This window comes from Mesoplodon mirus (genome assembly GCF_964341445.2).
Source record: "Mesoplodon mirus genome assembly, chromosome: 8".
Classification (NCBI taxonomy): Eukaryota; Metazoa; Chordata; class Mammalia; order Artiodactyla; family Ziphiidae; genus Mesoplodon; species Mesoplodon mirus.
In genome coordinates this window covers 30131283-30146759 of record NC_138984.1, presented here as the reverse complement: position 1 = coordinate 30146759, position 15477 = coordinate 30131283, and the positions used below count along the sequence as shown (strand labels likewise).

At 37.0% G+C, this 15477-nt stretch overlaps 1 protein-coding gene across 2 annotated transcripts in view; it reads left to right on the top strand.

The window, feature by feature from the left end:
- The window catches only part of ADAM23 (ADAM metallopeptidase domain 23), a gene marked incomplete at its 5' end in the record, with an annotated part of 164420 nt that overhangs the window by 141132 nt on the left and 7811 nt on the right, over positions 1-15477 (top strand). Inside the window, 3 exons of one of the 2 annotated variants that reach the window (XM_082631140.1) lie at positions 1247-1415; positions 3632-3743; positions 11098-11188. In XM_082631140.1, coding sequence (XP_082487266.1) covers positions 1247-1415; positions 3632-3743; positions 11098-11188 — 372 coding nt within the window. The remainder of the gene's footprint in view (positions 1-1246; positions 1416-3631; positions 3744-11097; positions 11189-15477) is intronic. The other variant, XM_082631139.1, reaches the window with a different exon arrangement.

Below are 15477 nucleotides of genomic sequence, written 5' to 3'. Positions count from 1 at the left end.
GAATCTAAGCTATACTCTATGTAGCATGTGTGTGGTTTAGAAGATGGCTTAATTAATGCCTAATCACATATAGAAAATATACACTAAAATATTATTTATAGCTGTAGTCAGACATTTGATGTCCAGTTATCTGTGAGTACAAGGCATAGAAGATATGAGGCTTATTTTTGAACACTGGGAGTCATATTATATTTTAAATAAATATTGTTCCTGTTAAAGTAGTCATAATTCTAAGATGCTCTGCCCTCATTCAGATGATAACTGTCATTGCCCAAAACACTTTTGAGATTTCCCCCTACAGAATTGCCTTCAGGGTCTGCAATGTTTATCCCTAGTATTCCCCAAATAGCAAACCTTCATCTTATATGAGTGAATGAAAGATTTGGAAACATCCCAAAGTAATTTTGAATAGAATTTAGTAAATTGATTGGGTAACCAAATTGGATATTGCTGTCTTGGTCAAATGGTTGCTGATTTTCTGTCTTTTAAATGGCTCTAAAGGCTGTTCTAACAGTGTCTTAGACAATAAGATCCTTCCTGGAATAAATTTGTAGTCCTCAGATCTAGTTACTTTGATGCACAGAAGCTTCCTTTGAATGTGTACATTTTTGCACGTCTTTAGATACAACAACCTTGTTAAATTATATTGTTTTATTCTAAACTAGTATATTTTTAAAATATTCAGCAAGGTACTTAATTAGTAACTATAACATTGATTATTATTCAAATTCAAGCTGTCCTTCATTTTGAGGTTTTAGAATTATATGTATCAATAGAGAGGAACCAGCTTATTTTTTTCAATCATGAATAGTCCAATCCTCTAAAGTAATAATTTTAAAAATATTTTCATTTGCTATTTATGCTCAACATCTGCCTTTTTGCCTCAGGAAACAGCTGAAAGTCTTGAAGAGCTAATGATAAGATTGCTTGTCTTGTTCTTATGCACACCTCTCCCCTAGTTTTAATGTTGGTCTTGAAAACAAGGGAATATTTAGAACACACTTGGTGCAAATGACATTTTTTTTGTTCTGATGGACTGCAGTGTAATAATGATAGTGAAAGACAGTTTATTTTATTTAGGGGAGGTGGGGAAAGGGAGAAAGGAAGAGAAAAGTGGAGAAATGCTAGAAGAAATCCATGTCCTCTGACAGCCTCTTCAGTTTCCTAAAGAGCAAACCTCATTCATGTTGATGTTATATTTCTAAGTCTGGTGCTAATGGTTGTATGACTATTTTTCTCTTTTTAGTGGTGCTCATGTGGTTTTAGATGATGATACAGATGTGGGCTATGTAGAAGATGGAACACCATGTGGCCCATCTATGATGTGTTTAGATCGGAAGTGCCTACAGATTCAGGCCCTAAATATGAGCAGCTGCCCTCTCGATTCCAAGGGTAAAGTCTGTTCCAGCCATGGGGTAAGTAGACATCAGTGTCCAGCCCAAATCTGAAGTTGAGGATACCAAACACTGTCTGGCATCCTCCAGCTTCACAGTGGTTGGACTTCCAGTTCAGCCATTCTCCTTCCGTGACTGTTGTTAATATCTATGCACTGACTATGATTATTTCCTTAGTATCCTTATCTGCTAAGAATAACTCCTATATGTGTTGATATGGTTTTATTTTTGTTGTTTCTTTTACCACTGGCTATTTGTATTCACTGCAGTCTCTAGAGATAGCTTGGCATCTCTAGCTTGGCATCCTAGCTTGGCAAGGAGTTGGAAGAAAATTGATGTGGTTCCTAAAGAAACTGTAGACCCCATGTGACTGCTTTGTACCATTCACAATAATTTACACCCTTTCAGTAATTGCCTTCCGGCTACTCAGTATGCATACTGAGTATCTGTGTGCAAGATCACACTAGACTAGAGGTTGGATCACTGCTATAATTCACGTGTTTAAAGTTGTACGATTATGCTTGGACCATTGGCAGCCAAAGAGAAGATGTACTCTCTACTCACAACTGCATGTAGCTTTAATTCTATGCACAGAGTGTTTGGGCAGATGCTTCCTGGCAAACCGAGGTTTAATACTTAAAAGCACATTTTAATAATTATTTAAATTGGGTTTAGTAAAAGAAAAGTAGTTCAGAATTTAAACAGCCTTATGAAATGGAAAAAACAGACATGAAGAAACTCAGAGTGATCATCTCAAAGGGAGATGCTGCAATGAAGGTAAAAATAATCCAAAATATAGATAGCTAAACAGGTGATATGTTGAAGAACAAGGTAGAAAGACATAAGAAGCTTATGCCCAATGACTATGATTTCATGTTTGGTTGAAATCATAGGCTCACTGGGAGGTAGTACAGCCTAGTGATCAAGAGCATGGATTTTGTGGCTAGAAAGAATCCTGGGTTTGAATCCTGGCTCTGCTTCTTTCTATCCCAGTGACTTTGGGCAAGTCACTCAACCTCTCTCAGCCATCAGGGTGCTAGTGTGAGTATTAAATGAGATGCTATACACAAAGCACTGAGCATAAGTACCCAGCACATAGAAATGTAGTAAATATTCAATAATTGCTACAGTAAAGTAAAAGCACTGGGCAGACCTCTCAGTTATTCAGTTATTGTTCTGAAAGCATTATAAAATTTAATGCATTAAAAAGGCCCATGGGGCTTCCCTGGTGGCACAGTGGTTGAGAGTCTGCCTGCCGATGCAGGGGACACGGGTTCGTGCCCCGGTCCAGGAAGATCCCACATGCCGCGGAGCAGTTGGGCCTGTGGGCCATGGCCGCTGAGCCTGCAGTCCAGAGCCTGTGCTCCGCAACGGGAGAGGCCACAACAGTGAGAGGCCCGCGTACCGCAAAAAAAAAAAAAAAGCCCATAAGTCTCCATTACCCCTCCCACTTTTTTTTATGTTAAAAAAAGGGTTAATTTCAGCCTGTTAATCATAATCATGGTGTTATGTCATTTCAGATTAAAAAGCTCTTATACCAATAAGCCTAAATTCGATTTTATCATCTCTAAATAATCTATCTCCAAATGTATTTCACAGGCAGATGAGGATTTAACCTACTCTGTCTCTAGTTTGTGGATGGTTATTTATTTCATCTAAATTACACATCCATTCCAGCATGCTGCTTGGTCCCCAGAGGAAGAGAAAGGGACAAAGATTGCTCTAGGAGGGTCTTCAGCCTGGCTGACTGAGAGAGGAGTGATACCATGGCAGGCAGGGAAGGTGGGAGGGTGTGTGTTTGGCTGGCACAGTGCCACCTAATGACTTTTGCGTTGAGCATGGTGAGATAATGCAGTGCATTGGCGATTTATGCCTCCAGGTATTTAATCTCTGGCAATGCCTCTTAAACCCAGTATCGCTTAATTTCTTGAATTAAGCATATATGTTTCTACATTTTCAGACATTTGTGTACTTAAATAATATCAACATGAGTAATTAACATAAAAATTTCTTCCTTTTATTCTTGATTTTTCTATAATTAACTGAAAAAGACATCATCCAACTATTGGATCTATACATTGTTTCCCCTTGTCTAGTATTCAAAACCATGGGAAATTTTAAAAAATTCCCAATGGGTTTTAAAGCCTCTGCCTAGTTCCATGTCCCTTTTACATTTACCACCATTATTCCACCAAGTGCAGTGAAAATGGCGCATCTCTGTTCTTTGTTCTTCACAGGTGTGTAGTAATGAAGCCACCTGCATCTGTGATTTCACCTGGGCGGGGACAGACTGCAGTATCCGGGATCCAGTTAGGAGCATGCACCCCCCGAAGGACGAAGGACCCAAGGGTTTGTGTGACTTCGGTTTCAATTCCTTGCATACTGAATTCATTGGTACTCTTCCAGTGGCGCCAATATAACAACTTCATAGATTTGACAGGAGACACATAAGAATATCTCTTTTTGCCATTAAAATGTATGATTCATATTACTACAGAATTAAGGGTTCTTGTAATATAACATTGAAAAAAATGTTTAAGTTACCCCTTAGCCTAGAACTGAGATTGGGAAGAAGTAAATATACCGATTTCCTTTCTTTCCTTTAAACCTCATTCTTCTTCCGTAATCACAAATGTTAATCATTTTATAGTTTGTCTAAGCTATGCCAGTTTTTTAATAGATAAACTCTTTTTCACTGACATGAGACTCTGGTCATTCTTCACTACTTGAGTCCTTCCAGAAGGAATTTGTAGTCTTACATGCTCTGTTTAAGCACACTTTTGATTAGGAAGAAATTGGAATACTTCACAGACCTTTAATACTTCAAAGAGAAAACGTGAAAGATCTGGACCTTTGTTTTAACCAGCCATTAAAAGGAGTTTAGAGTTAGAAGGAGTCTCAGTGGCCATCTAGAACCACCCTCATTTTTTTTTTTACATCTTTATTGGAGTATAATTGCTTTACAATGGTGTGTTAGTTTCTGCTTTATAACAAAGTGAATCAGCTATACATAAACATATATTCGCATATATCCTCCCTCTTGCGTCTCCCTCCCACCCTCCCTACCCCACCCCCTAGGTGGTCGCAAAGCACCGAGCTGATCTCCCTGTGCTATGCGGCTGCTTCCCACTAGCTATCTATTTTACATTTGGTAGTGTATATATGTCCATGCCAGTCTCTCACTTTGTCCCAGCTTACTCTTCCCTCTTCCCATGTCCTCAAGTCCATTCTCTACGTCTACGTCTTTATTCCTGTCCTGTCCCTAGGTTCTTCAGAACCTTTTTTTTTTTTTAGATTCCATATATATATGTTAGCATATGGTATTTGTTTTTCTCTTTCTGGCTTACTTCACTCTGTATGACAGTCTCTAGGTCCATCCACCTCACTACAAATAACTCAGTTTTGTTTCTTTTTATGGCTGAGTAATATTCCATTGTATATATGTGCCACATCTTCTTTATCCATTCATCTGTCAATGGATACTTAGGTTGCTTCCATGTCCTGGCTATTGTAAATAGTGCTGCAGTGAACATTGGGGTGCATGTGTCTTTTTGAATTATGGTTTTCTCAGGGTATATGCCCAGTAGTGGGATTGCTGGGTCATATGGTAGTTCTATTTTTAGTTTTTTAAGCAACCTCCATACTGTTGTCTGTAGTGGCTGTATCAATTTACATTCCCAGCAACAGTGCAAGAGGTTTCCCTTTTCTCCATACCCTCTCCAGCATTTATTGTTTGTAGATTTTTTGATGATGGCCATTCTGACTGGAACCACCCACATTTTGTAGATGCGAACTCTCAGCCCCTGTGGTCAGGTGACATACTATGGTTACTCAGGTAAACAGAGGCAGGGCTGGGACCAGGATCCAAGTGCCCAATCTCAGGCCTATTCTCTTTTTTTACATCGTGTTATAATGTAGCCTATGTCAACATAAATATGATAGTCACTTTCTCACTATTCTTCCCATTCCCAACCCATTTTATGATTTTCAAAGATCTCGAAAAGTCATCAGTTACAGTAGGCTTACTATAGCATCTATAGCATTGTACCTGTGAAACCAAAAAATTACTAGAACGAATGTTGTACACCAATGGGCATTGTATATCAGGTTCTTCTTTTTCATGGTACTGCTAACAGTATTTTATAAATAACTATCATGCTTCTTTTTCCTGCAGGTAGGAAAAATACATATAGAAATAGTGTCATTTTGATCTGCTTAGTTTTGGATGAAAGTGCCTTTAAACTCTCTGAGCTTCAGTATTGTCCATATAGGAAACTAATGAATTCGAAAGCATATGAAGTTCCATCGTCCTCAATTCCTGAAGAGATTTAGGCTGATTTGGGTGCATGTGTAATGTTCAGTAGGAGTGGGTGTGTTAAAACACTTCTCATGAGTTTGCTTAATATGCCATGATATTAAGATTCTATAAGAATCACAAGCACACCCTCACAGTCTATTTCTGTTCTCCTTCTATTTCTAAAAAGGAACCAATTCCACTTTTACATTTAGTCTTTTATTACTTTAAAATTAGTACAAAAAATTCTTGGATCCACCTTCAGAACTTAGATTTAGAGAAGATTTAGGCTCTGACAAGAAGGAGAGATTCATTCTTTCCAAATTCTCTTGCCATAGCATGTCTGTGATTCTCTTAAAGATGTAGATGCTGTTTCCTCAAGTGATGTATAAGGATGCCTGCACAGATGAGCAGAGCTAAAGTGGCTTAGACTGTGTCCTTTTTCATTATGTAGGGTAGGGGATTATTCATTGTCTGGTTCTCTCTATTCCCCGTTCCTTCACTCACCTGTGCCTAGAAGACTTATTTGGAAGCATAAAGTAAACAACTACATTCTAGAGAAGAGAATATCCATAGCTGCCTTTTGTTTTGTTTCACTTTCTTTCCATTTAATGTGGTGCTAGTCTTCATTATCTTCTAAAGATAACCTTTTTGATCATTCAAGTTTATTGTAGGAAATTTTGAAAATACAGAAAAGATTAAAAAGAGGATAAAAATCATTCTTAATCTGGCAACTCAGAGGTAATCAATGTTAGCATTCTGGTAAATTTCTTTCCTATTGCAAATATTCTTTTTTTTTTAAATTCTTAATGAAGACAGTGCAATCATTTGAGTAAACCTACCAATTGGCTCTAAAATTTCTAAAATCTTCATGAATCTCTAATCATCTTGATTCATTTGAAAAAAAGCCATTAATTGATATAAACAAAGAGCAGTTATTATTGTAAATTATCAGATTTCCAGAAAAGTCAAGCAATTTTAGAACAACTAAATAATGGCTCTATCTATAACGGTCATTTATATCTTTTCAACCTCTATAGGAAACTCCAGTAATACACTAGGAAAATGGGAAACAACAGAAATAAAAATTTAAACACTTGGCTGTAGATTTTTGATATTCTGGTTAAAAGAAGATGGTAAAAGAGAAACTAGGTACTTTACTTCTATTTTTTAATCCAGATAGCAAATATTTATTGATTCTCTACTATTTAAAAGTCAGCACATCCTTGCATATAGTAGGCACTCAATAAATATCACATCCCTTCTCTTTGGGAATATATGAAATGGTGCATGTAGTGCTGATTTTCCATTTATCAGAATCCACTTGCTGTATTGCCTTGCTGAAGAGTAACAAGTAATGAACTCAAGGTATTGAAACAATCAGTACTTCCTTGACTGTAGGTTCAGCAGCTGTATGAGGTGCCAAAGTTTTTCTCTATAACTTTGTGCTCTACATTCTTTCTCATGATTGAATTGGTCTGGTGTTGGATCAAGACCAAATTAGTAAAAAAAAAAGGTGAATTCTGTGACTCTGTTTCCATTGATTTGAGGAAGTCAGAAATGAACCAATGTGTTTTGGGTATTCCTTTCATTTTAACTATAAGTTCCTGGAAGAATAAAAATTCAACTTCTCCATCTAGGTAGGGATGAAAAACACACATGAAAGTATTGCCACTGAAGTCACTCTGTACTCGCTAAAGTTGTCCACTGTTAACCCACTGTTTAAAGCATGCTAGACTATTTGCTCCAACTCTCAAGTCAAAATTACTAAAAGGCAAGAAATAGGATCTCAATGCAAAAACCATGTGGGCGAGGATTTTTTAAAAAAGATTTTCTATCACATATTACTTCACTCATGTGTTCTACATTTTCATTCATTTTACATATGAAGACTTTTCTGGGTCCCTCTTCTCCCAACCTGTTTCCACTGAACTCCCTGAAAGAAATTATTTTGGTTTGTTCTACAAAGGTAAAATATGTTTGAACTCTGTTTAGAAGACCTAGAATTTCCACCTGCTGTAAGGAGAGCCACGTCAAGTACCAGTAATTTTTGTAATGTGTAGGCATCGTTGCGCAGTGCTTATTATGAAATACAATGGAACTTTTCTCACTGGTTGGTTTGCAGCACCATTGTAGGAGGAAAGAAGAAACTGGAACATATCAAATGTTTTCATTGATATATATAAGGGCAAAGAACGGTCCTGGGAAGCTTTGATCAGACCCTTTCATCATGACGATAGTCATCGGATCAGAGATGGAAGGACCTTAGTGGCAATTCAGTTCAGACCCATTGTTTTAAAAATGAGAAAACTAAATTAACAAGGTTAACAGCTAGTTAGGTGCAGAGCCAACAATCAAACGTAGATCACCTGATCTTCAGCCCAATGTTTTCTTTCTGTTATTGCACACAGCCTGAGTTAAAGCTGGGTGTTAAGTTATGCTGCTAGTTTTCATAGCAGTCCTAAGTAGAAAGGGTGAAAAAACTAAACAGGTAATGATTAAGCTTATTAGCTGATCCATTGCTTGTCAAAGGAAACATTATATTATTAACATTTAGCAGTATGTTTTCATTTTTGTTTTCCTCTTTCTGTTGTTTGCTGGATTATTATTATTATTTTTAATCTTGGTCCCTGCTATAATATGTGATAAGAGGTAGAATTTTTGAGACATATATAATATCAAGATACAAACTATGAAATTTTTCCTTTTCTTAGGAATTTCTACTTTATACGTAGAATTCTTCCACAGACTAGTCATGCTTCAGACACTTTGAAATTGCGTTTTTGAAACTGAGCGATTGGCTTTTTTCTTTTCTTACTTTTAGAGACTTTCTGAAACAAAAAGCTGCATTATTTCATCTATGTGATTCCAATGAACCAAAAGAGACTATAATCCTGCATCCTTTAATACTTCAAAGGCAGGAGGCATCAAAGCCATCATTTGTACTCTGTGCACCAAAGTTCTTTCTGCAGAGATTTATTATCTTGTTAAAATTTAAGATTAGAAATAAATACTATACTTAATCTTTAACCAAACTCTGTTCTTTGCTCCCTTACTCTTACACCGTATTTTCTGGAACCAAAAAAAAGGCACTTGGTAGATAACAAATGAGTGAGTCAATGAACAAATACAGTTACATAATAAATAAATTATTACAGAAGTGAAACTAGATCATAGGCCCCTAAAGATCCAAGGATTTTTTTTTCAATGAGAAGATAAATTCTTTGTAGCTGTGAAGAGCAGCTGAGGCCTTGGTTTCTGAATATTTTCCCCTGTACAAATCCACCCACCTGTGAGCCACTCAGTGAATTCATGCCAGTTTGAAAACACGTTGAGTCACTACCTACTGAAAGAGATAATCCTGTCAAGTATCATGATAAAGACTCAAATGGATTTTACATATATTTTTAGTATACCACCATTAAAAGTAGTGAGAGGGAAGGAGAGCAAAGATGAGAGAGGATACCTTTGAAAAAGCTATTTTTCCACTTACTTTTATGTTGCTTCGGTGTTGACTACTCATCAGTTAAGAATTGGAGATAATTGTTCTTGCTCAGGGGAGATTAAAGACTATATCTGTTTATCTTGAATACATATTTGAAGCATCTGTAGAAGTCTTAGTCCTCTGGTTGTTTCTAACACCTGCATGATTGATTGCCTAATTCTCTCGGTTCTGCAGTGAGAAATTACATCCATAGGAAATACAAAAAGCCTTTTAAAATAGCTATTTTTAGTCATCATTCATACAGTTACTATAAAGATACCAAATATTCATTTATCATTATGTTTTACAGAGATGTGTGTGTGTTTCCTGTAACTTAGCACATAGAGCTTATATAAGAATTAACGGGGTAATAGTACTCTCACGTACTTTGGGTCTGAGGGCCAATGCCTAAAACTTAAGCAAAAAAAGAAAAAAAATGATAACATGATGTATCCTGGTTAATTTAGTATTCTGAAAGCAATGATTTTCTCAGGAGTCAAAAAAAGAAAAAATAAGGCACTCGATCTAGAATACCCTTCATCCCAATATTTACCTCCATAATTTGGAAATCTGAGCCATCAGTTAGGTTATTTTGAATTACAATATACAGTCATATTTGGAAAACATTGCCACCACCTTATATGTTGGTCTTCTTTCTTTTCCCCTCAATGATCTCCATAGACTTTCTCTGTTTTCTGTTGTGTCCCCCATCTTTTTTGTTATTTTAAGAACAACTCAGGTTGTGCTTAGTTAATGACAAAACTAGAATCTCTCACTCAGATTATTTGCTCTGTGATAAAATGAAGCAATTGCACAGTTGCTCACCAAGGTCCTCTCTCTTCTTTGGGAGAATATTTAGCTCAAATTGTTAACAAGCCCAATATTAAGCCTTAAAAAATTGTGACTTCAAGTCATAGTTCTTTGTTTCCCATAATACACAATCTGTGTGAATGCAGCCTTGTGGAAGCTAATTTCGGTCTTAATTGGTAAAGTGATTGAAGCCAGTACTTTTGATTCACATAGAAATGTGAGTTAAAGTGCATTTTTGTCCACAGGTTTGCATGTATAGTCACAGCCGCACAGACACGTTCAACCCTGAATAACCTGCCTTCCTCCTTCAACGCTAAACTTCATCTTGCCCATGCAGAGAACGCTGGGGACCTGTGCTCATTCCAGGCCCATTTTGCAACATGCCAAAGCTATTCACAGAAGTCGTGATGTGCGGGGATGGAGTGTCTCCCCTCAGCCACCCGCTACTGCATGGTTTGAAGCAATTAAGACAGTTTCCCGGAGACCCTAACTTTCTCTCAGTGTGTAGTTTATACACTGGAGACTATAAACAAAAACTAAATGTCCCAATGCAATGTGTGTCCCAAACATTGCAGGTTATTTGAGATACACTTTTCCAGATAAAGTCACTTTCCAGGTAAAAATTTGGTTCATTTGAAATATATTCTGTTTTAAATTTGTAAGGATTTTCACAAAATTTGAATAAGATCTGAATTTTAAAAAAGATATAGCTTCTTAGGCATATTTTGTGGTTTGAGAAGTTTATAAAAAACATAGTAATGGGTTATTACTTTCATAACCAAAATACAGTTTTGCTGTTATGCAATTAAAATTACATTTTAATTTTATCTCACTCCGTGTAGGACCTATAACTCAAATTGGATTATTTACATGTTTAAAGTATTTATAAAAGATTATGTTTTTAAGTAGCATTTGTGGAATTTGAACGTAAATTCAAAATCATCCTCAAATATTTGCAATGTGTATGTAGATCTTAATTTCAAATCTTAAAGCAAAGATCTCAATCTTTAACTGACTTTCAAAGCATTTCCTGAACGGATTATATGTATGTTAGTGAAATCAGTGTGTAATTAATTTCCTTTGTTAAAAAAAATCTCCGTTTTCCCTCCACACAGTGAACATGGCCACAAGCAGGCTAATAGGTGCCGTGGCCGGCACCATTCTGGCCCTGGGGGTGATTTTTGGAGGCACAGGGTGGGGAATAGAGTAAGCATCTTTCTGCGTTTCCAAGTGTTTCTGTTTGGTTCCTGGTGTGTGAGCTGACCCTTGGCATCTGACTCCCCCATGTGTTGTCTCATTGCTGTGTTCCCCGTGGCAGTGCCCCTTGTGGTGTGATTTGGATGTGTATGTGTCCTGTGGTTTTCTCGTGCCGTGGAGAACCTTCTCCTGTCTGGAACAATGTGGGGCATAAAATAATATTGGGGTGCTTATGATGTCTTCACAATTAAGGCAATGGTCCAAAAGCTTCCATTGCTCCTCCATTTGTAAAAGTAATTTTAAGATACAGATTTTTTTGGACAAACTATTGACAAAAATGCTTTTATATGAGAGTTTGTTAGGGTTCTTATAACAAGTTTAATCTTCACCAGTCAATTAGATCCACGTATACAGCTAGGAATTATCAACAATTGTAGCTCCTTTTAAAGATAATCCAAATGTAGCCACTAATATTTCCTCCATTTATTTAGAGTGATACAGGAGGCTTCAGCTTAATTTTTAAAAAAAAAAGATATTTAGGATATTGCCTTTATTTTCTTCTTATAGAATAGGTTAATCATTCAAATCAGAAGTTTACATAAATATTTGGAAGCAAGAAGCCTTAAGAAAGGGAAGATATTTAGTGCAAACCTTAAGTGAACAGTTGCAAATTATCTGGTGGGTTTGTCTTAAAAATAACCAGTGTATAAATAAATACATTGTGTGCCACTTGTCCTACCCAGAAGTACAGCTCTCCTCATTGGTGCTTTAATTTAGGTTGCTCTGTACTTGATCCACATCCTCACAATAGCTGTCATTTCTCCATGGGATATTGCTTTTATGAGATTGCCAATCTGTAGACTAAAAGATTATCCTGATTTTTTCCCCCTCTAATTACAGAGAGAGCATTTACAAATAACAGAAACACCCCACACATGCTGTCTTTTCTATTCAGTGTAGTGGTGGTAACACTCCCCAGTGGCCCAGGAATGATTTCCTAGTATCTTAAGGAAACACCAGATAAACTCTATTCAACCTCCCCAAACCACGGGCTTGTTGCTAACATCACACACATTCCTCCTTAGTCCCATTAGTTGCTGCACACAGTACAGTATGGGTCTGGGAGACCTCGGCACCAAAATAGCATTGAGAGAGGAGGGAGTCCAGAGGTCTCACTTTGTGTTGAAGATTACCTAAGCTTTCTCTTCCCTTGACTGAAGGGCTTTGACTAGACTGGGATCTTCTAACTCACATCCCATCTGTATGGACTGTGAAGCTAATTAACCCAAGGGAAGCTAAAATACTGGAAAAGATATTTTATTTCTCTTTACTTGTTAGAAAATAAATATTTTATTTCTCCTTACTTACTTGTATATGACAGAGGTAAAATATTTAGAGAAAACAAGAACTTTGTCCTGTAAAATTTCACTTTGGGTCTGTTAACTGGATTATATACAGATGCAACATTCCTTTTCCAGGAGAAATTCTATATACATTTACGTGAAATTCCTCCTTGAAGAAAGGTAGTTTTCTAAAAAATCATCCCAATTCCATTTTTTGTATTATTTTATAGTATATAAATTCCATTTTTTTTTTTTTTTTTTTTGCTGTACGCGGGCCTCTCACTGCTGTGGCCTCTCCTGTTGCGGAGCACAGGCTCCGGACACACAGGCTCCGCGGCCATGGCTCGCGGGCCCAGCCGCTCCGCGGCATGTGGGATCCTCCGGGATCGGGGCACGAACCCGTGTCCCCTGCATCGGCAGGCGGACTCTCAACCACTGCGCCACCAGGGAAGCCCTAAATTCCATTTTTATATCATTTTATATTATTTATTGGCCATAACTGAAATGTACTAACAGAAGGGATGAATCTTAATAAATTTCCCTTGGAAAAATTTAGAGCTGGGCAAAATCCAAGGCCTTTGCTGTAAGGCATAGTCTTTGTTACCAACTTTTGCTGTTGTTAGTTTGTGGCTATTTCTGGTTGTGACAGGTAAGTCCGTATAAGCATATATATTTTTCTTTAAAATAGATTTATTTATTTAACTTGGTTTCTGCACGCTTTTTGTCTATTAGTTTACTGTTTTTTTCCCTTCAAATTCTAAATTTGGCCATAATTGCTAAAAACAGAAATATAGCTTTTTAAAAATAAAATCCACATAGTATGATATAGTATTAATGTTCATTTAGTCACTGAGGGTTACACAGAGCTTTTTTTTTTTTTTTGGTTTTGTTTGGGATTTTTGCCTTTACTTTTCTACTCCTTAGTTTATAATTATAAATCAGGAATCATTTCTCATGGATTATGTATTGATTCTAACCCCAACCTATGCTTTCTGAGCTGGTAAAGTACAAATCATTTCTAAAGCATACAGAACGTAGATGGCCATACAAATGTTTTGAAAGTTTGTTTCAAGATTTGATTCCTTATTAAAATGTGGGAGTTTGGGATTGACATATACACACTGCTATATTTAAAATAGATAACCAACAAGGACCTACTGTATAGCCCAAGGACGTCTGCTCAATATTCTGTAACAATCTAATTGGGAAAACAATTTGAAAAGGAATAGATACATGTATATGTATAACTGAATCACTTTGCTGTACACTTGAAACTAACACAACATTGTTAATCAACCATACTCCAATAAAAAAAAAAAAGAACAAGAGCAGAAAAAAATGTGGGGAGGAAATTAATGGTTAGCAATCTTAAAGATAGTAAACTGTTTTGGCTTTGCAGGCCGCAGGGTGTCTGTCATAGCCTTGTGTGTACCTCTGCTGTCTCTGCATGAAAGCAGCCATAAACAGTATGTAAACCAATGAACGTGGCTGTGTTCCAATAAAATTTCTTTGCCAACAAAAGCATCGGGGGCATATTTGGCCTGTGGTCTGTAGTTCGCTAACCCTCAATTTGTAGCATAAGCTTGAGAGTCAGACAAATTTGTGTTCAGATTTTGCCTCTGTCACTTATTAACTTCTAGAAGCCTCTGTTTCTTCATCTATTCAGCAGGGATAATCATAGTTCCTATCTTGTAAGGTTTTTGTGAGGATCAAATGAAATAATATCTGTCAAGAGCTTAGAACTGCACCCGGCATGTAGTAAGTGCTAATATACAGTAGGTAATCTGCTTTTCCTGCACTCATTATTATTTATTATTTTCAGTGTGTCTCTACAGGCCACTGAGATTTGTGTTCTGTAGAACCTCATTGGTTAGTCTTAAGAGCGTGTCACAGCCCAGGAGCTTGTGAAGACCACATCCCCCAGCCTCCCATTGTCCCCCAGACTCACTCATCCTCCACCTCCCCACTCATGCCCACAGCACTGGGTGGTCTCCGAGTATAAACATATAATGCACACAATTTTGGTGCTGCTAAAAGTGGCATCCATTTATGTACACAGTTGAGGGCACTGATGTGAGCAGAAAAGAGAATTTTGTACACAGAAATGAATGTATACACAAACTCAGGATTTTAGGGGAACTATGAAAATTGGCCTCGTGACTTCTGGAACAGAGATGTATAGTTAGGACTGGAAGTGGCTTGCCGTTAGGAGCACTGGACCTGCATATTAGCATCCTGGAGGTTGTGATACTTAGAATAATTCATTTGCTGAAGTTAGCATTTCTTACATTTAAAAATAGTGAGCTAAAGTGTTTTCCATGTGGGTGGAGAGGACTTACTGTATGTTTCAACTCTAAAACAACTGATAGAAGCTCCAGCTTGCATTTTCTTTCTTGCTGTCTTTCCGACTCTCTCTCTCTCTTTTTTTTTTTTTTTTTTTTTTTTTTTTACTATCTCTAAGCCTCAGATTTCTCTTAGCAATAACTGGAAAATTGAAGATTGATTCAGTAGAACCTAAGGAATCTTTTTCCCATTTCTACAGAATTACCCAAATGAATTTTATGCTTCCTTTATATCTTGTCTTTGGAACCCCATGTTGCTGTGTAAACACTGTATAGGTCTGTACAGTGAAGCTCTTTGAGAGCTTCAAAGTTTCTATTTATTTATTGATACCCCCCTTCCGACTTCTAAATTTTAACTGTCTCCAACGGGGGGATAAAAAATTTAGCATTCAGACAACTTTGTGTGCTGCTTGAAAGAGCATTTCAGTGGAATAGTTTTCCTTCTTTTCATGCCCTCATTTGCCAGTCAGATTGAATGAATTCTAACGCAGTCGTGTTCTTTATTCACTCTTTTACTTGTTTGATTCATGATAACTGGGAAAGGGGAGGAGAAGAAAGATGGGCAACGGCAGCAATTGGGCATCCATAATTTGCTTCAAATTCTGAAAAAGGT